The sequence below is a fragment of the Pristis pectinata genome, chromosome 9, assembly GCF_009764475.1.
Source record: "Pristis pectinata isolate sPriPec2 chromosome 9, sPriPec2.1.pri, whole genome shotgun sequence".
Classification (NCBI taxonomy): Eukaryota; Metazoa; Chordata; class Chondrichthyes; order Rhinopristiformes; family Pristidae; genus Pristis; species Pristis pectinata.
This window is the reverse complement of record NC_067413.1, coordinates 23442321-23464498: the sequence shown is the minus strand read 5'-3', so window position 1 is coordinate 23464498 and position 22178 is coordinate 23442321. Positions and strand designations below refer to the sequence as shown.

General features: G+C 37.4%; 1 protein-coding gene across 6 annotated transcripts in view; it reads left to right on the top strand.

Moving 5' to 3' along the window:
- LOC127574335 (PHD finger protein 20-like protein 1) overlaps positions 1-22178 on the top strand; it is a 74742-nt gene that overhangs the window by 7207 nt on the left and 45357 nt on the right. For all 6 annotated transcript variants that reach the window (XM_052023259.1, XM_052023260.1, XM_052023261.1 and 3 more), the window contains exons 3-9: positions 2061-2183; positions 3590-3761; positions 5247-5331; positions 7338-7426; positions 9183-9393; positions 12529-12660; positions 14975-15057. In XM_052023259.1, the coding sequence (XP_051879219.1) occupies positions 2101-2183; positions 3590-3761; positions 5247-5331; positions 7338-7426; positions 9183-9393; positions 12529-12660; positions 14975-15057 (855 nt within the window). In that variant the 5' untranslated portion in view covers positions 2061-2100. The remainder of the gene's footprint in view (positions 1-2060; positions 2184-3589; positions 3762-5246; positions 5332-7337; positions 7427-9182; positions 9394-12528; positions 12661-14974; positions 15058-22178) is intronic.

Below are 22178 nucleotides of genomic sequence, written 5' to 3'. Positions count from 1 at the left end.
GGCTATTGAGAAATTAAAGGTAGTATTAGATCAAAGGAAGGGATGTAAAATCTTGCTTAAAAAGTAGTAAGCCTGAGGACTGGGAAATGTCAGAATTCAGCTAAGGACCCAGTGCTGGGTGATGGAGTTAATACAGAAGGGTGCCCACTGGTCAGTGTGGATGAGTTGGGCCAAATGGCCGGTTTCCACGCTGTATGATTCTATGAGACAAATAGATTGCTGAGGGAAGGAAAAGTAGAATACTAGTAGTTTATTGAGGAACATAAGAACAGACTCTTAGAACTTTCACAGCTATATAAAATGAAAGTGGCAAGCTGTGGGTTCCTTGCAGACTAAGACGGGAGAAATTATATTGGCATAAGAAAATCAGAGTGAAATTAAACAAGCATATTGTCTTTCTTGCAGGAAACCTAGAAATAATGGAGAACTACATGATAAGCTCAAATAAGATAGCTTTAGTTTAAAAATAGTATTGAAGATATTAATGGTACAGTATCTGAAATACTGAATTCAATCATTAAATAAGAACATACCCAGGATGTTCAAGATGCATTTCTGCATCAACCTAAAAGTGCTACCAACTGAGCCACTGTTGACATCACATGAATCCTCTAAATTGTGAAGGATATTTTGGTGTTTGTGAATTTATGAGATTGAGACTTGACTGGGAATGGGGGAGAGATGGCAAATGATTTTTAAAAAAAGGCTAAACTCATCAAAAGTGATGCTGGTGGATGTAGAGCAGATGATGTTCTAGGAAACAAAAGAAGCTCTATTGATTTTTGTATTCCTGGATGAGCCTGAAATAGTGCATGGTTTTGGTAGGTTGGGGCTTTTATTGTGCTACACTGTGGTTGCCATGGATAGTGTTCTTTAAAGATTTGACTCACTACCCAGCAGTCAGCGCAGGATTAACATGGCATCTGCAATTTTTGAGGGCAGCAGGTATCAGGAAATAAGCAGACGATATTTCAATGAATGAGTAAGAGCGAAAGAGACCATAAAGATTTTTCTGCTTGGGTTTCACCGATTTCTCTTTTTGTTTCCCCTGAGTCACATGATTGGGTACTAGCACTACACATAACACCCATTTAGCATGCCTAAAAAAATGAACTCCAACTTCTAGCACCAATTTCTTGATGTTTCTTTCATTGTTTACTTGGTCTGTTTGATACAAATCTTTTCCCTGCCAATGTTTTATCTTCACACTCTACCCTGGCGGTGGGGAGGCCACATGCAACGCAGCACAGTTTCCTCACAAAATGTTGTCAGAATGTATTGATTGGATGTAAATAAGAATGTTCCATTATTAGATGATTGATTTTTAACAAAATATTTGCCAGATACTGCATAACCTGCTTATTTCTGTCAATTTCCTAAGAATTGCCTCTAATTTTGTTGAAAGTTCAAATGTGTTGCTACTGGCAATGTGCCATTTGCAACAGAACCTTCAGTACTTATTTAATTAAATAACAGGATAAATAAGATTGACAAAATAAATTGTTGTAACAATTAACAGATCAATGCAAAAGACTTGTGCTAGGAGAATTATGTGCATTCACTGTATTTGCATTAAATTCTGACAGCTGCAATTTCTCTTTGTTCAATTTTTTATATCTTGTTATCTCTCTCTCAGGTTTTCTTTTTAAACTCCTTGGCCATCCTGTGCACTGAGTCACCCCTGCCAAAAAAAAAACAAATTCCCACACTTTGTCTTATTCCCATTCTGGCCTTCTCCCCTTTCCACTCCCTCTCTGGGCTTTTCCCATTTGTTTTCCTGCTTTGGTCTCCACCCCACCCCACCTCATTCCATTTCAGTATTTTGCACAACATGGGATAATTGACCATCCTGGAAAACATAACTTGTAGGTGTTGCACTTTCATGACCATGTACTTGCTTTGCTTGCTGTATAATTTCCTTTTCCTGCCAGTGATTCAAGTCCTTCTAGCCTATTTCAGATTTAACTCAGAATCTCCATGAGCTCGTCATGGGTTCATGCTCTTATTGGAAGAAGTAAACTTAACTAAATGGTTAATGAAAATTATATATTTTTCCTTAGGCAATAGAAAGGGGTGATTGATTAGAGGAGAGAGATAAGGATGAGCACAAATCCTCCAAATCGCCCAGGAATTGTGTTTGCGGTGGGGGCTCGTTTGGAGGCCCAAGATTATCTGCAGAAATGGTAAGTATGTTCTCTTATTTTTCCATTTGTGAATAAATGTGATTTTTCTATAAATTTCATTTAACCTTGTTCATAATAATGAAAAAATAAACTTCACTCATGTTTGTGAAGATTGTTTTGACAATCTTAATCCAGATTTAAAGATCCCTTAAACTGGTGCCAAGTAGCACTGGAGGCTTTCAAGGAAGAAGTGAACTTTGCTAAATGCTCAAGAGGCAAAAATACAATTGGTATGATGGTTCTCATGAAAGGAAAATAGAGAGTATTATTCTGCAACATGCTTGGTATATCAGAAATTGGCACCGGGAGTGCAATAGGTTGAATTGTTGTATATCTATGTTAGGAAGCTGTGTGACCTGGAGGCAAGTTTGATTGTGTTCTTGTCCAGATAGAATCATTGAAAATTTACAACACCCGGTTGAGAAAGAGCCAAGAAACAAGTTATTTGGCTGTTATTTGTCAAAGATTATCATTTTGTTGTACTTCTGTGGAATTAGTGCTGCTACTTAGAAATAAGCCAAATCCTAGATGTGGTTTGAGTCTTTCTGCATAGAGGCATGAGCTTATTCATTATTTGAATAACGACTGAAGTTGAACTCTATAGGAGTCATTAACAGTCCACTTTTGATGACATATATTGATGAGCCAGCTGAAGATGTGCCTTGAGTATTGATGTGGGGAACATATAGAATTGACAGGATTATTGAAATAGCACCATCTTTGAGCTGACTGCGAAGTTTCAAGCAATCAAAATTTTTACCTTTGTCTGCCCCTCTGTTTTTGTCCTCTATTCAAGTAAATAATACTTATAATTATAATGCTGTTAATTATGGGCTGAAGTGGAAATGATGCAGAGGGAAGTATAATTGATGGTAAAGTAAGTCCTAAATATTTTATCCATTCCCCTTTTGGAAGCAGTGATTCTGCAAGGTTAGGATTGAATAATGTTGACAGCAACTCTAGTCGTTTTCCAATATGATTATATGTGAAGCCAATGGCAATTTTCATGGTCTGTTTAATAGTGAGGAATAGCACTTGAACTTGCCACTGATATTCTGTGTCTCCTTGCCAACATTCCATCTCTATTTAGGCACCTTTTTCTAACAGAACTTGCAGGTTTACAAGTTGTACTTTTTATTCTCTCCAACTGAGCCGGGTGGGTAGTCCTATCTGTGTCATTTCCACTCAGCCAACATGAGAAAGAATTGATCCTGCTTCTAACTTTAGTTCAAAAATGCTATTCCAGTCAGGGGAGTTACTTAGGGGAAAGACTTGCATGTGAATTTGAGAGGGTAACCTTTGGTTCAATTTCTATTGGAAGCAGATTATGAAATAAAAATCAGCTTTGCATTGATTTGTTTCATAATTATCAAATTATTTGTTGTTTTTCCTGATTTCACCTGGAGGTATACATCACGAATTGAAAAGATTGACTATGAGCAGGGGAAAATGCTGATCCACTTCGAGAGATGGAGCCATCGGTATGATGAATGGATTTACTGGGATAGTCATCGCATACGTCCTCTTGAAGGGCACTCAGTACGAAAAGAAGCACTTAAAGATGAGGAAGAGATTACAGTGAGTGAAAGCTTTGAATTTAGAGGATTTGCCACAAGTTGATTCCTTCCTGAAGATTTTTAGGTTGTCATTGGAAAACGTTTCAACTAAAAATTGTGGATTGTATAACAGAATTAGTTCTGGAAATAGTTGCTGCTCTTCATCCCACATTTCTTTTCTAATCAGCTTACTACAGTTTGCAAAGTTCAAAAGATAAATTTAGAATGGCATGGAAAAAATAAGGTTCCAAATCTTTCTACTGAAAGCTGGCAATTATACCTGAAGCTTCCAACTTCTACCTGCTTAACTGTAATTTGACACTCAGAAGGCAAGGCAGAAATTCTGAACTTCTCAGCTGATTACTAATTTCAAAGCAACTGTTCTGGGTCCACAATTTTCTGCTGGGGTTTGCAGTCCACATGTGTTGTTTACAGTCACAACTGTCCGTTTGCTTGCTCCGCATCTATATCAGGCCAATTTTGCTTGCAAAGCAGTCCCTGGAACCAAATGTAAAGGCCCTAAGCAGCATTAGGGCACTGAATGACATGACTAGGTAGTGTGGATGGGTCTGAATAAGTCCCATCTGTAAAGATTTTCTGGAGCCTTTGACAGATGGATAAACCCCCACTCCTGCTTTGCCACCTGTCAAAGCTGTCAAGGTTTTTCATTGTTTTTGAATGCCTTGGACAATTAAACAGTTAAAACGTGCTGTATTTTTTTTCAAAAATAAACTAACTAAGGGCATGTTTAGATTAAAACATTGAAGCAAACACACATAGTATCTTTTTTAAAACAAAACCTCTCTTCCTTACACCTCTGTTTTCCTCATTTAAATGGATGTGTTGCGGATTCTTCATCAGGCCTAACCTTCTGCAGGATCCAACAGCAAATTTTCCAGTATAAGTCCTAGGGATCTCAGCAAGTTCCTGTTCTACCATTGAACTTGTCTAATGGGAAAGCACAGTCAGGAAATTGCAGCAAAGCTTATCAATCAGTTCAGTACTTCACATTTGTGCAGTGATATGAAGCAGTCTTGAACATTTAGTAATATGATGGTAGCTATATAAATGCAACTTTCTCTTTTGTTTAATGTTTGTGCATTTCTTTCTGAGTGTACCTGTGTGTCTTTTATTCCATCATACAATCTATTGCAGCCTTTCCTTCTCTGCAACTTTCTTCTGTTCATTGTTACCCTGTCAACAAACCATCTCCCCCATTTGTTTCTGTTTACAGATTGTTTCTTTTCTCTTTATCTTATTCAGTGAGAGATGATTAAGGAATATTATGCGGCATTTCATAAATATGATCTAGGAATTAGGCAAAAGGTTAAGGAGCATACGAATGCGTTGCCAAATTTGGCAAAGTTTGACAAATTTAAGCGTAACTTGAAAAGTTTTTTACTTTTAAGGAAATTCAGTGGGAGAGGTGCAATTTTTTTTTGGATTCAGTTCCGAAAAAAACTCATTGATTTATGAAATTTGAAGAAAAACTATTTCTTCTGTGCAGGATTTCAAAACGGGAGATGAAGTTCTGGCTCGTTGGACAGATTGTCGTTACTATCCTGCCAAAATTGAAGACATTAGTGAGGCGGGTAGGTGCAAAGAATATTCAGTTTTTCTCTTCATTTCTTCCCAATCTCTATTGAAAGTTCTGTCTCTGTTGAGTTATGGGTCTAAGTGCTTGTTGTCCAGATAAGGGTATGAGTATTGCTAATTTAAATTTTGTACCAATTTATGTCTAGAACCTGAACCACCTTGGCAATGTTATTTCTTCCTTTACTAGCTGGGTAAATTGACAACTGTTACCTCTGGGCTGCAGTAGTTAATTCCACAATCCTTAATTGCAGGATTGAGGAAAAAGGGCAGTTCATCTGCTCTTTCTAGGGCATCACAGTGGTGCAGCTAGTAAGCTGCTGCCTCACAGCTCTGGAGACCTGGGTTCAATCCTAACCTCAGGTACTGTCTGTGTGGAGTTTCACATTCTCCCTGTAACCACGTAGCTTTCTCCTGGGTCGTCTGGTTTCCTCCCACATTCCAAAGATGTGGGTCAGTGGGTTAATTAGCCAATCAAAATTCTCCCTTGTATATGTGAGTGGTAGAATCTGGGGGAGTTAATGAGAATATGGGAAGAATAAAATAGAAATGCTTGTTGGAATGTGGGGGGAATAAAAAAAAGGATTAATGTAAAATTAGAATAAATAGTAAAAATATGTGGTTGATGGGTCAGCGTGGATTAGGTGGACCAAAGGACCTGTTTCTGTGTTGTACGTCTCTGACTCTGAGCTCAATTTGTTTGATGATTAAGATGGCATTTAAAGATCCCTGCCAGGATTCCAGGATGAGCAGTCCATTCTGTCCAGTGTCTTGATCAATGTTCTTTCCTCTTATTGTTGATAAGACCACTGCTCTAACTGAAATGCCAGATTCATTTCCTGCGTACTACAAAAGCATTGAACTTTATTAAAATACTGTGTTTCAATCAAAACTACAATAGAAGGATCGGTGTTATATTCTTGATTTAAAAAAAAATGGATGGCACTTGCAAGTTTCAAAGACCTGGGGGACAAGTTATTCTTGAGATTTTTTCCAATTTAGTTTTGCTTATACTTGTCTTTAACATCTGCAATGTGTGCCTTTACCCATGATGATTTCAACCTTCTGCCTTTTTAAGCACTCCCTCCAGGCAGACTCTTCTGCATTAGTACTGTATTTCCAGAGCCTTCCCTGCTGTGATTTTGTTCACTGACGGGACACTCACTAACTATTTGATCTCTCATTTTGACTACTTCCAGCTCCAGTTGAATTTGCATTAACCCCTATGTAGTTTACAGCTGCAATTTCAAAGTATAAAGCTTTTTGCTCTGCATTCACTAGTGTATGCTGAAATGTGCCTTTCTCCAGCACGCCCTTGCTTCTGACTCTCACCCATCAATTAACTCAAACGTGGTTAAGTTGTTTCTTGGTCTCAGAATAGGTTGATCAAGGATGAGAATCTAAAACACAAATCCCTCTTAAGTTTCCCCACCTACACCAACCTCCTACTGCTACCCCAAACCAAACAGGTTCACTTGTATGTTTTCCTTACTCCCTTTACAGAAATATTGGTAACCTGATTGAGTCAATGCCATTCCTTTTGACCAAGCATTATTCCTTAATAATTCTCCTTTGGTATTAGGGTTGTTTTGGTCCTTATACCGATGAGACTTTGTATGCTAAGCGTGCTATTTAAATGCCATTTGGTGTTGTTGGCTCTATCTGTTCTCTAGTTAAATGTGGGCAATTATCAGCTAAGAATTCTTCTGTATTGACTTCAACTAGCAATAGAGGTCTGTACGAAGAATAAAATATATAATTTACTATGTAGCATGTGGCTTTTATAAACCACTAGGAATCTGACCGGAATTGTCTGCAATTGGCCCTGCAAAGGTGATAAAAAGCTAAATGAATGAAATAGATTTCAATTTAGCAATTTTCCAGTTAAGTTTGTGGGCATAAATGCATCCTAAATTGTATTTTACTTATAATGAATGATCCTCACTTTTGTCTTGCATTCTCCTAAAATGAACCAAGTGTAATTGTTTGAATTGACCTTTAACAGGCACCTACACAGTGCAGTTTTATGATGGTGTTATACGGTCTCTGAAACGAATGCATATAAAGTCAATGCCGGAAGATGCCAAAGGGCAGGTAAGCTCTTGATCATGTAGATGTCAAGGGAATTCGGAAAAGATTGCTGCCTATAAATTAGGGAAATGATTCCTATTTCTGTGATTTTGTTCATGTATTCCTACTTCTGAAGTTTTGGTGGTATTTGAAAGAAAGACAGACTTTCATTCACAAAATATATTTCACATTCCTTTTAGGGCATTTCAAAGCACTTAACACTCATTAAGTATTTTTGAAGTATGGTCTCGTGTGTAACGTAGAAAACAAAGCGACCAATTTGCACAAGATAAATTCCCATAAACGGCACCTTTTATAGTTACCAAATAATTAGTTTCAGTAATGTTGCTTTGAGGATAAACAGTTTGACAGTTACACTTGTCCTTTGAACCTCAACTAAATGACTATTATTTGTGTGTGCTTTTGATAATAGAAACACTTCATCATCTAGTGTTTTGTGAGAGCATCCCACTGTGCATAACTTGTCTGAAAATCTACATTTGAAAATATGATTTGGGATCATTATCTTTTCAATTTAAGTTTTTACTATTTCTGACAGTGCTACATTGACTTTTCCATCACTCACTCTCCTTACTGATGCCCTTGCTCACATTTCCTGCCTATCAATGCCAAGGACAGGTTCACACCAGGTTATCAATATAGCAGCCTGTCAATCACACATCTCCCTCTATTTTTCACGCTATAGTGACACCTTTTGGTGTCAATTCCACATGCCTTCTCATTTCTGGGAATACCACCTAAGCTGCAGGTAAGGTACCATGTTTCGACTGATCACCACAAGATCCACCAGAAGTTATTCAGAAGAAAGTTAGCATTTTTATAAGAAATTGGAATACATGCATTCAGTAAAAAAAAATCGTGTTCAGATCTTCCTGCTTTTAAATTTATGTTAGCTCAACAATGTTTTTCTGCGTCTGACTGAATTAAAATTAATGCTCCAGTTAACCTGAAGTTTCTTGCTACGGTCATTGGGAATGCTTCAGCACTTGTAGTGGTTTGGTCATGGCTCTGGAAATTTGAGAAGTAATTTTATATCTGTGCTCCAAACAAATAGCTTTTGTGTGGATTAAAAATTTGGCCTGTCATATATAATTTTCTGTTCAATAACAATGTGTGCACAGTTCCAAATTTACAACGAGTTCATGATCAGTGCAACTCTTTACCTGCAGCATGAAGTTAGAAGATGACTTTCCCACTATTGAAGGAAATTTATTAATATTTCTTATATTCATTGTATTTTGGGCAATATTTGAATTAAAAATTATTTTTCTTATAGGGTAAAGTAACTAACATTTTTTCCAAAATTATTTTGGTCATTAAGCTATGGAAAATATAATGGCCCTTTTTTCCTCAGGTATCTTGCACATTAGAATTGTTTTCTTTTCGTAGTATAGTTCTAGTGCTGATGTTCGTCCAGTACAAAGGTACTGAATATCTCAGCAGAGCCCAAATCTGCCACCACCTGTGGCATGTGGTTAGGAATAAAGGATCTGACTCATGTTTTCCTTCTTATCTGTGGTTGGGGGAGTTACTGGGGCCTTTTGTTTATACCTCTGCCAGTGCAACCTGTTACTTCAGCGCACTTAGTGCTACCTTAACTTCTTGGTGAATAAGTATGCTGTGATTTTGGAAATTAAACTTGTTGAGACTGGAGGTGAAGCCCTACAATCCCAATTGAAAATGTTACCAGGTGCAGGATTTGGGATATGTATTTTTTAAAATTTGTTAGATACAGCTCTGATTGAGACTTTTATTACAGGACTGGTTAGCTCTTGTTAAAGCTGCTACAGCAGCTGCTGCCGCCGCAAAGAGTAAGCCAGTCGCTAAGCACCGAGTTAATAAAGAAAAGGAGGAAAGAAAAATGGGAAGAGGATCCCATTTCAAAAAAGAACGAAGGATGTCAGATGTTAAAGTAAAAGAGGATGAAGCACAAAAAAAACAAGAAGAGCCTGTATCTGTTGCTATCTCAGGTTTGTATAACAGCAACTTGATTTTATTTAGTGAGTTCATTGTGGTAAGAATGCCCAAAAATGTGACAAATCTGGACTGTGCCCACTCCAGGGTCATCACCTTTTCATAAGACGCAGTGTCTGCAACTGCTGCTAGTACAGGAGATAAAGTCCAGCTGAAGCTCTCTATTGTTGTGGCATCACTTTTTCCTTGCATTCTTGTCTTCAAATAAAATAACTGGCTTCTATTTGTGACTTTAGTTATTTTCTGTACCTTTCTATGTCATTTTTAATCTCTGTATTTGTGGATCTTCCAGTGCTTGTGACTTTGTGATTTGCAAAGTTATTGATGTTGTCCTCTATAGGTCTAAGGTGGATAACCTAGCATTTGCATGTATTGAAATACACTTACTACAATTTTGCCCATATTCATAATGGATTAAGGAGCTGGATCTTGCCACTCCAGAGCTTTGCCGATCTTTGGTCTCACAATGTCTGTGGTTACCTGGGGATAAAGAGATGAAATTTTACCAGTCAAAGCATCCAAGATTCTAGTGTAATGGTCTCAACCGTGGTAGATATGTGAACCCTGCCCCTAAGGTGCTTTTTAAAACAGGCAAAACCATGCCCTCAGCTTTGAAAACTGTACAAAGTGCAAATGATTTTTAATAGTTCATATAAGTCTCTAACGTCCAGAGATATTATAAGGTATTTAAAAGTATTTATTGAAATTTTAAAATAACAATAAAACCAAATATTTGAAACAAATGCAAAATAATTTTTTTTAAGAAACTTCCCTTTTGTCTTCTAGTTTACTACAGTCGCTGTTGAATTTTAGATGGGTACGTTTTTATTGACCAAGCCCAGAATAATGCTGGGGAACCTCTGCAAGATTAGGCTTAGCCCAATGGGCTCCATGTGGAATCCAATGGTAGAGCAAACTAACAGATTAGGCTTTCTGAATTTCACAAAGGATGTTATTCCCTGAGCTTAGGTTGGTCTGCTTTGGAACCGTGTAGGAGATCTTGCAGCACTTTCTTTATCATCTCCCTTCCAATTATCCAGAGACCCTATCAGCTGAAGCAGGAATTCGTATCCACTTCTTCCTATTTAGTATATTACATCCAGTGCTCTTAATGTTATCTCTTCTACACTGGAGAAACCCAATGCAAGTTGAGCAACTGCTTTCAGAATACTTCTGTTCATTCTGTAAGGGTGACCCTGAGCTTTTGGTTGCTTGTCATTTTAATTCTCCTTCCCACTTCCACTGGACTTCATTGGAACAGTTTAAGTTCAATGAACAGCATCTTATCTTCCCTTTAGGCAGCCCTCAGGACTCCATTGAAGTCTTGTACTTCAGATAACCAGTCCTGTGTTAGAACTGGTCATTTCTAACGTAGGTTCATCCACCAGTTTTTCCGTCTACAGATTTTGTGTGATCTGCCTGGTATTTCCAGCGTTCTCTTTTATTTCAGGTTTCCAGTATTGTGTTTATTTTTCTCCACGTTGGTCTCATTCATCTCCATCTATTTTCAGTTCACCAACCATTGCAGTGATGACTAACAAGCATTCATTACCCTGTCTTGGGTGACATCAACAACATTTGGGTCACCTGAAGTCTTCGTATCCACCATGTTACAGACGTTTATTTTGTTCACTCTTCATTCTCTGCAACTTCATACTTGTTTTCTCACTTTTCAGTTCTGAAGATGCAGCTTGATCTGCAGAGTATCTCCAGTGTTTTATGTTTTGCAATTGAAACAAATTACTAGATAATGTGTTTGATAGTGTAGGTTAATGCTGGAAGGTATATTGTCCATGGCAGCAGAAACCTTTCTATTTATCATATAATGCTATGATTTGCATCCAATAGAGCATACACACATAATCTAGATTCACTGTCTCTCACAAAAGGTGGAGTCATGCAACATTCTTTCCTTAGTGCACTGGAGGATTTGCCTAGATTTTTCTGCTATCTGGAGTGGGGCTTAAACCAGCAGATAGATACAGGTGCTTAAAACTGAGTTGGGTTGCCATTGTACTAGGCTATTCTTGAACTTTGCTTTACATTGGCATTCTGTAATGTGAAACTGATTTGGTTGAAGATATCTAAACTATGGAAGGAAATGTAATACTTTTAATTCCAAAATGATGGAATAAACAGCTGTTGTTACAATTTGTCTCAGAGTGGCAATATTTTTTTTAAAAAAGTTAGTCAAGTCTTGGAATTTGGGAAAAGCTACAACATATTTTAGTTGGCTTTCCAATTCTTTCTAGCAACAAAAATATTTACTGATTTGCTTGTTCCAATGCTTTTTTTAAAGTATACTTTTATATGATCATTTACACAAAGAAAAACATTGCTTTCAGGAGAGGAAATTGGTACTAAGTCCTGGATGGATCTGTAGTAAAAATTGGCAATGCTGGAAATGCTTAACAGGTCATGTAAAGTTAGCAGGTCATGCAAGTAGAGCTGCAGAATCACAATCTGAAATTGCTGAAGGCCATAATGTGAATTGTCAAAGCTGAGCTTTGTTTAAAGTGTTGGAGGCAAATGGGAGGAAGAAGTCAGAGTGGGTTGGAGACTGAATTGAGCTGTTCTGCAAATTGGCATCCAGTCTACACTTGTCTCCCTAATGCAGCAGAGACTCCATTGTAAACTTCTCCCATATTCACGTCTTTTAATCTAATCTTGCGCTTCTCAACTTCTTGACTCCTTTATTTTTGCCTTGTTCCCTCATGTTTTGTTTAATTTAATTTATGCTGACTTCTATCCTTTCATAGGCCCTTCCCTTTTTGTCCCGTCTCGTCCTTTCCCTAAACCTAAACTTGCTTCTAGTTCTGATTTTAAAAACAGTGACCTGAAATATTAATTCTGTTTGTTTCTCTGCAGATGCTGCCTAACCCAAGAATTTCTGGTGTTCTCTGTTGATACTGCCTTTGTTTAGATAGATCATTGTTTAAGTGGCAAAGGTCAAAGTTATTGATACAGTACTTCATGATCAAAATTTGGTGGCTCATCGTGAGCCGAAGGGCCTGTTTCTGTGCTGTACTGTTCTGTATTCATTTTAAGCGAACTTTGAATTTGAAATAATGTAAGTGTAATGGTGTGCCCTGATGTGAATTTTAATGACTGTTTTCATTTATATTAACCAGGAAACTCTGAGCCATTGACCTTTGAGCCAAAGCAGACTTCAGGACAAGCAGAAACATCAGGAGCTAGGAAGAGGAAGGCCAGTGTTATTTGTTCATTTCAGGCGAAAAGAGCTCGTCTCAACAAAATCACAGGTTAGAACTAGTTGAAAATTCATATCATGCTGGCACAAGCATATCGTTGACCAATCCACTAGTTTAACTTCTCAGTTCAGCAAACTTCTCTAGACTGATGTGATTTTTATGTTTTGGACAACTAGAGGACTGTTGCACACACAGTTCCTTCACTGTGTTTAAGATTATGATAAACAAATTATGGAGAAATTCACAAGAAGCTTCTGGTTTGGCATGCTTTAAGTACTTACTCTTCACCTCCTGCATGGAGACAAGCACATTTATCCAAGTATGCATAATCTAGCACAGTTTAGTTGGTCCAATGCTTAGGATCCCAAACCTTGACAATAAGATATTATCAGGCTTAAGGAAGCTGAATAAATCATTTTCTACTGTTTTGTCAGAATTTAATGAGAATTGGGGCTTTTTATTGCTGATCTGTAACATTCCCCAATTTTGTAACTATGGAGAATACCAAATGCCTTTCCTTTAACACACAGTGATATTATTAATCTCGGCCACTTCTTTATGTTGACCAAATTTATCGAGTTTACTTGAGAGTTCCTGCTTCCCAGTTGATGTGTTCTTTTGTACATTTTTACCTACTCTACCTTAACGTCTTCCTTCTCATATGGTAAATATTCTTCCTCTTATTTGAGTTTGTCCAGTGCAGTCTCTCTTATAATTTTAAAATATTTAGATGTACATCTGTTTCCTTTTAGTTTTCTGCTTATTTTTGACAAGAGGACAACACTCACTGTTTGGCTTCGGTTATTAACCTTTGCAGTTGGAGACAGAGTTAAATGGAGACAAAAGTGGCTGCAGATGCTGGAATCTGAAGCAAAAAAACAAAATGCTGGAGGAACTTAGTGGGTCAGGCTGCACCGGCAGAAGGAAATGGACGTAGACTGTCCATTTCCCTCTACAGATGCTGCCTGACCCGCTGAGTTCCTTCAGCAGTTTATTTTTGTTCACAGCATAGTTAAAGATTTGAATTAATTGAATGTGACCCTGTCATAGTTCACTTTGTACATTCAAGAGAGAGCGATGAATTTTTGAATGTTTAGGAAATTGTGACATATGGGATAAATGTAGTAAAGTGCTGAGGTGAAAGATTGGCCACGATCTTACTGAATGGCAAAACTGATCTGAGGGACCATGTGGCTGACTCCTGCTTATTTTTGTTATTCTTTAAGTTCTTACCTGCATATCGAATTAAAATAATACCATACAGATTACTTGATGATCCACCAAAACATTGGAATTAAAATTATATTAATCACAATTATAAGGAATGTTTATTTAGACTGCAGTAGCTTGATCCCTTGGTCCGTATCATATACTTTGAGTGACCTGTTCAATAGACTATTGTGCAAGAACTTTGACAATGATGTCCTTAGCTATGTACTCTCTGCCTTATTTTTGAAGAAACAGAGCACTATTCTGACTTGAAATTTATGTTTGTGGGGAAAATCTAAAACTGTAGTTGTGATAAAAGATATTTACTAATAAATGTACCAAAAATTCAGGATAAACTTCTTAACTCATTATTATATTTTCTACCATCTGTGTAGTTAAGGCAGATAGTGTAAGCACAATATATTGCAATAGATAAGAACATGAAGGAAAATAGGTAGAATATGATGTTATGTTTGAATTAAGTAGGGTTGCCATAAATTGAGCATAAGTAGGAACAGACTTTGGAACAGGTTTGCTTTTGTCTTGTAAATTCTGTGTAATTTGCAGAAATCCAGTTGCTTGCTGTCCTGAATTCTAAGTGAAATGTGAACAATTAGAAATAATCTATTAAAAACTTGTGATTTGCTGAATCTAATATGTTACACAATTCTAAACATATTTTTAATTATACACAACAATCACCATTTTCAGTGCATGGTTACTGAATCTAAAAGCTCTTAAATTTTGTCATTTGTTACAACCTGTTTGTAAGTGTTTGTTAATGAATTTCCTTTATTTTAATTTCTGTTCTTCTGATAGTTTATTCTTTACTGCTTTCTGCAATAAAAGTACTGCCATTGATAAAAATGTTTGGCACAATTTCCACATCCAAGTATACTAGAAAGCTAAACTATTGCATAAGTATTTGTTGTCATTTGAGAGGTTTGATTTTAATGATATGACAAAACATTTTATTTGAATAGTTTGTATTCCTAAGTGGATAATGAGTAAGAATCTGATGGGTAAAGCTCTTCTATTCTAGCATTCACCAGTGATTGCTTGGGATTAACAATTCTTTCTTGTACTGTGTCATATTTGTTCACTTCTAACAGTGACATTGTTTGGTAAATGTGTACACAAATTGTCTATTCCGTAGGCCTATTAGCATCAAAAGCTGTGAGTGGTGATGGTTCTGAATTGCTAGAAGATAGGATTGGAAGCCACCCTGTGCCTGATCAGGTATGAAATTGTTTCTAAATCTACTTTAGGTAGGTGCAGGGATATGGAGGTTGGAATGAGATGATGATGCTGAAATTTGAAGTTTTAAAAGCCTTCTTGAGTGAATAGTATTAATGTTTAGAGTTGCTTTATTCTTCATGATATTTTAGATTGCTTTATTTTGGACTACTACTGTATTTAGGTAAGTATTTTGCATTCACTGGACAGACCATGCATCAGTTTATTGCAGTTGTTGATTTATATCAGGCCTTGAAAGAGAACATGAAGACCAAAATGGGCAATTTAATTCCTTGCAACTGTTCTGTCATTTGGTGAGATCACGATGGAACTGAAATCCAATTTCATGTGTCTGCCTCTTTTCCAGATTTCTTTACACCTTTGGTTAACAAAAAAAAATCAGTTCTCATTTGTTGATTTCAAAATTGGACTGTCTGAGTATTTTAAAAGCTATGCTCAATTTTAGGTGAAATATGGTCTTCAACTTTGGCACAAGGAATTCTAAATTTGAGTACCCTGGGAACAGGGACATGGGGGAGTTAGTATGGTAGAAGGTTCATGAGTTTTGTTCAATTTATGGCAAAAGGACTTGATTTTATGCATCTTTCATTGCTTCAGCATTTTACAGCTCATGGTCTTTCCTCAATTTGGATTTTCCCAAATGTTTTTCCTTAATTCCTTTCTAATCCCTCCAAGGAATAACTTAAATCTATGTCTCAAAATTATTGACCCTTCTGCCTCTCATAATTTAACACACCCCAATTCTCTCCTCTGTATCATCTTGCAAAGCAAGTAACCTCATTGGTAATCTTGCTTTGTAACTGAGTTTCCACCCCTAGCACCATCTCCAAAAAAAAGTAGTCTTGCTTCCCAGCTGCCTTCACATCTTTACTGGAAAGTGGTGACCAGAACTGTGCACAATATTGTAACTGCAGCCTAACTGATGCTTTATATAATTCTAACATGAGCTCCCTGCTTATAAACGCAAATATCCCAATGCCTTCTTGACTTTCTTATTTAATCTGTCCTGCTACCTTTTAAGGATCTGTGGACATACACACTCAAAATCTCTTTACATTGCTTATTACTCTCCCTCTTATTGTGTACACCTTGTCTTGTTTACCCATATCAAATTGTTCACACTTGGCAGATTAAAATTAATGTCCCCCCCCCCCCCCCCCCCCCCCCCGTTTTCTATCATATTCATTACTGGACTCCATCGTTTTCTTTCTTACTGAGAAATATACTACCAATTTTGGTACCTTTTGCAAATGTCTTAATCATGTCCCCAATAGTTAAGTTCAAATGACTAATATAAGCAACAAAAAGCAAATGATCAAATAAAAGCGGAACTGAGCAGTGCTCTGCCTGCCAGTCACTGAAACACCCATTCTTGCTTTTTCCAACTGAGCCAGTTTCAAATTAAACCTGCCACTTTCCATTGGATCCCTTGGGTGTTACTATTCTAAACATATGTACATGTGACTTTGTTAAACATCTTGCTGATGTTCATAGAGAAGACATGCATCATACGTGCTGCCTTCCTTGCAACATAAAAGAAAAACTACATTATTAATCAAACATAACCTTCCCCAACAAATCCATGATGACTGTCTTTGATTAATCTCTGTCTTTCTAAATACTAATTCATGAAAACCCTCAAGAATTTTTCCAACAATTTACCCATGAACAATGTTAGGCTGACCTGTCTGTGGTTTCTTGGTCCAAACCTATCACACCTTTTAAATAATGATACAACAATAGTAGTTATCCATTCCTTTGCCACCATGTCTGCAGCCAAAGAAAGTTGGAAAATGATGATGGAGCCTTGGCACCTACCTTTCCAGAGTCTGACCTGCACTTTATCAGGATCTGGTATTTAATCTACCTTCAAAATACAAGATCATTTATTATCTCTTCCCTATCTGTGTTTATCATTTGCAAGATTTCACATTTTTCTTCAATGTCCATCTCAATGGAGATGTCAATCAACTTATCTGGAAACAGATGAAGTATTCATTAGGAACTACTTGAACTTTGCGCTTCCAACTTCAGATCCCCATTTTGGTTCCAAATAAGCCCTGTTCTTTCCTTTCATATCCTAGCATTTGTTTAAAATAAATTAGGGTTTTCCTTTAATTTTTACCAGCTCATATTTTTCATGAACCTGCCTTGCCTTTGAAATTTCCTATTTAAATCCTGCTTGGTACTTCTATCCACCTCTAGGCAATGTTGAGTTCCCTGTATCTACCTCAAAGTTATTTTATTTTGCATTATGTGTTCCTCAAAATCCATGAGGGGTTATATTTGTTAATTCCCAATTTCTGACTTTTCCTGTGGTGGACACCATGGACAAATTTAAAATACTCAACTATTCACAATGATTCAGTAATCTCTGAGGTGGGAAACTTTCTGCACATTCACATTTCCTCTCACAATTTATAAAATTTGTTCGTCAATGATTGTAGTAAAACAAAAACCACATTGAGGTAAAATTTGGTCAGTAATTTTTTTGACTGATTGCCAATAGCTGGTGGAATTCCTGCTCATGCAGAGCCTGTTATACTGGCAAACTTTCCTCAGTATCTTGTTTGGTTTATCACAGTGTCAAGTTTTTGTAATTACACCAATACTGGAAATTGGCTTACAATAGCTGTTAAGGACCTATCAACTACAGCATTGTTATAGTGAAGACTCATTTCATAATTCTAAGGGTTTCAACCTTTGGTAGTACTATCCTATTAGTATCAAGGTAAGTGTGATTTTATTAAGTATTTAAACTTAAAATTGCTGACCATTATGTTCAAGCCAAAAGTCAATTTTATTTTTATTTTTTCTATATTTAATCATTTTACTGGATATGGGAGTTGTTTGTAATGCCAGTGTTTCTTGTATATCCCTAATTGATTTTGAGAGGTGGTGGTGAACTACCTTCTTGAACTGCTGCAATCCTTTTGAGGAAGTTATTCCTGTTATTGGATTGGGAGTTCCAGGAGATAGACCTAGCGACAATGAGGAAGTGCCAGTTAATTTCCAGTATTGGTGGATATTATTCTGGGGGGGGGGGGGGGGAACCTGCAGGTGGTGGTTCCATGCTCCTACTGACTTTGTCCTCTTTGGTAATAGTGATTGTGGATTTAGGTAGTCCTGTTGGAGTAGGTTAGGCGAATAATTGCAGTGCATTTTAGAGGTGGTACACACTGTGTTCAAGTTGCACTGGTGGTGGAGAGGGTGAATGTTTATGGTGATGATTGAGATGCCACTCAAGCAAGCTATTTGGCCAAGATTTTGTTGAAATTCTTCAGTGTTGTTGGAGTGTAAGGTACTCAAGAACTTGATGACTTGTAAATGGTGGAGTATTGGGTAGTAAATCACACCTCACAGGATACCCAGCTTTTAATCTTCTCTTGAAATTGCAGTATCTATGTGGCTAGCGCAGTTGAATTTCTGGCCAGTCGTGACCCTCAGGATGTTGATTGTAGGAGAACTTATAGTAAGGAATGTTATTGAATGTCGAGAGTAGGTAGTTTGTAGTTGACTTGTTGGAAATGGTCTTTGCCTAGCATTTGCACGTCGTGATTGTTTTTTGCTACTTATCAATTCTTGTCTGATTGTGGTCTAGGTCTTGCTTCATATAGGCATGGATTGTATCAATTTTTGAGGATTCGCAAATGGAATTCAACATTGCAGGATCTTCAGTGAACATCTCCACTTCTGAGCATGTGTAGTAACAAAATAAGCATAGGAAGATATTGATTAGCGCAGTAAAGTTTGAACCAGACCAAAATAAATTTGCTAATTTCTAGCAGAGTCCACTAGTTATTTAGGGGTTTGTAAACATGGACCTCTGCATTAATCTTATGACAGTTTGTATGGATGTCAAACGACCAAATGCACAAAATACTTGCTGCACACATTGCCTGTTTCCATTTTTACAATGTATGCTATCCTTCTGTGCAAGTTTCATTATTAACAAATTTAAATTGATCTCTTGTAATCTGACTGTGAGCTCAATTTGAAATTAACAGTTGCCTCATGGTTTCTAGAGTTCAAAAGGCTTCAGTGTTAAAACCAAGGTGAGATTGACTGTCACTTTATTGGAGTAGTTAGAAGTTGGGAGGCCCAATATAAATAAATGTTCAAGCATACATTTGTTGCATCCATTCCCTTTGTGAAACATCTATCATTAAAATATTTAGAATTTCAGAAGGTTAATAGCATGGATGCCAGTGGAAAAAGTGGTACCCAGCCTGATCCTTCCTTCCAGTGATCTGTGGTCCTGCAGATTATGCCTTTTCAAGTACACTTCCAGGTGCTTTTTAAATGCGACTTTTATTCTCCCTCAACAATCCTTTCAGCCAGTGAGTTCTCTATTTGCTGTCTGAGTTCACCTTGGAGGCTTTCATGCAGAAAATATCATGGTGGATGGCATCATAACTGTTTAAATCTGGACTTGGAATGAGGGGAAGAATGGGCATAATCAGGAGCCAATTTGTATCACATGGGAAGTTACAGGAATGTAGCACAGAACAATTGATCAATCAGATCAGAGGGGGCATTATCCACCTCGATGTGTTCACAGACCGATGAGGTATCTTTCCTTGACTTTTCAAAGGACCTTTGAAGGCTGAGGTTGTTACATCTTGTGACTGTACATATTTATAAAGGAATGTAACAATAAATAGAAGCAGGAGTTAGTCATTTGGCCACTCATGCCTGGTGACATTTGATAAGATCGTGGGTGATATTTTCCTACATTAAGCCCATATCTCTTAATTTCCAAAAGTCTGTTAATCTCTTGTCTTGAATCTACTTCGTAACTGAGTCTCCACCGCCCTCTTAGGTAGTGAATTCCAAAGATTCACTACACTCTGGGTGAATTTATTTTCATCTCTCTTGAATGGCTAATCCCTTATTTAGACATGTGACCCCTGGTTCTAGAAGCCCAATTGGAGAAACACCAACTCTGCATCTACCCTGTCAAACTCTCAAGAACTTTGTTTCAATGAGATCACCTCTCATTCTTCTAAATTCAAGAGTGAAATAGCCTAGTCTGCTTAATCTCAACTCATACAACAAACTTGCCATCCCAGGATTGAATGTGATGAGATTCCACTGCAATTCTCTTTATCCCAAATATATCCTTTCTTAGGTAGGAAGATCTATACACAGTATTCCAGATTGAACTCACCAGGGCCTTATATAATTGGAGGAAGTTGTCTTTACTCTCAAACACAAATCATCTTACAAGAGGCCGACATTTCCTAATCATGTGATTTCGGAGGTTTGTGTACAAGGACACCTAAGTACTTCTGAACGTCAACACCATTCAATCTCTCATTTAAAAAAATGCTTTGCCTTTCTGTTCTTTATTAACTAAAGTGGATGACCTCATTTTTCTAAGTTATATTCTATCTACGAAACATCTCTACATCTTCATTACAGCCCACATTGTCACCTAGCTTCGTGTCATCAGCCAGCTTGGAAGTATTTGCAGTTCCCTACAAGAAGATCCATTGCCCTCTGGACTTGTTGGTTATGCATCATCAGTGTAGTGAAAGGCACTGCAGCCTTCAATTTCTGGTTCCTTCCAGAGTGCCTCAGGGGAAGGTGAGGATCATGCAGTAGGCTATATTTATTACATTAGCCAGGTAGTAGATAGATTGTTTACCAGAGTGGGTACTGCATGAGAAATACCCTGTGAAAATGGTTTTATTCTCTTAATCTGGCTCCCTTGAATGCAGGATGCATGGAGTTTCACAAGTTTGGTAATCCGAACAATCTCCAATGAATTGGGTGCATTGGTCAACAGCAATGGTTTGATTCCACCCATATTCAGTTGGTTTACAGCTTCAAAAAATTGTTGCTGGGAGCAGCCAGTATCTCTGCTGTGTTGAGACTCGGAACTGGCAAATGGCAAATGACAGATCTTCAAAACTGGCTGAGAAACCAGAGAGCTAAACGTTGAGTTCCAATTTGAGCCATTTGACAAAGCTCTTCTCTTTAACATTTCTGTGTTTTGCACTCCATAGAGTTTAAGGTAGTGTCAAACTGCTGTCATCCTTAATTCCATTTCTGAAGTGCTTGTGAAAGATGATCTCTGGACTTTGGATCTGAATTAGGGCCCTGTTCCACAAGGTTCAGCAAATGAAGGACAATGTGGATTTTTGTGAGGTTGTCCACTTTGGTAAGAAGGATAAAACAAAATATTGTTCAAGTGAAGAGAGACCATCTACCAAAAACAGGGATCTGGATATCCTTGAGCATAAAATGCAAAGTTAGCATATAGATATAGCAAGTATTTAAGAAGAAAATTAGAATGCTGGCCTTTATTGCAAAGGGGATGCAGTATAAAAGATGATGAAATCTGGTTACCACTGTGACCATACCTACAATACTGTAAACAACTTTGATCCGTATATTTAATGAATATACTTGCACTATAGGCACTTTGGAGAAGTTTCTCTAGGTTGGTTCCTGTGATGAGGGGGTATTAGGAAATAATGAAATGAAACATAAAAGACTGAGAGGTGATCTAAATGAAGTATATCATGTGAGCAAACTAGATGTAGTAAATGTTAAACCCCCCCCCAAATGGAGTATGGAGTAACCGAAGCCAGGAGGCATTGTTTCACAATATAAAGTTGTCCTTTTAAGGTGGGGATGAGGAGGAATTCCTTCCCTCAAAGGATAGTGAATCTTTGGAATTTTCTGCCATAAAGGCCTCCAGAAATTGCTTAATTTAAGGGCAAGATTTGTGGCTTAATGAGGTGAAGAGATTTATGGGAAAACAGGCAGGAAATGGTCCTGAGGTCGTGATCAGAGCACCCTGATCTTATTGAATGGCCAAGCAGACGCGAGGGCCACGCAACCTTTTTTTTGCTCTTATTTTCCTAGGTTCTTAATGCTAGTCATCTGTCCATTTTTCACTGTCCGATCTTATCTAATGCAGTCCTGGGGTAATATATCAGTTGGGGGAAACAAAAAAGTTATAGATTCAGTTAGATTTTTCTAGCAAAGTGAATCACCTTGCATTTTTCCACATTATATTTCCACTTGCCATGTGCTCATCCATTCACTTAGTCTATCTGTATTCCTCCATTCTTCTGAAGTCTCTCTGCATC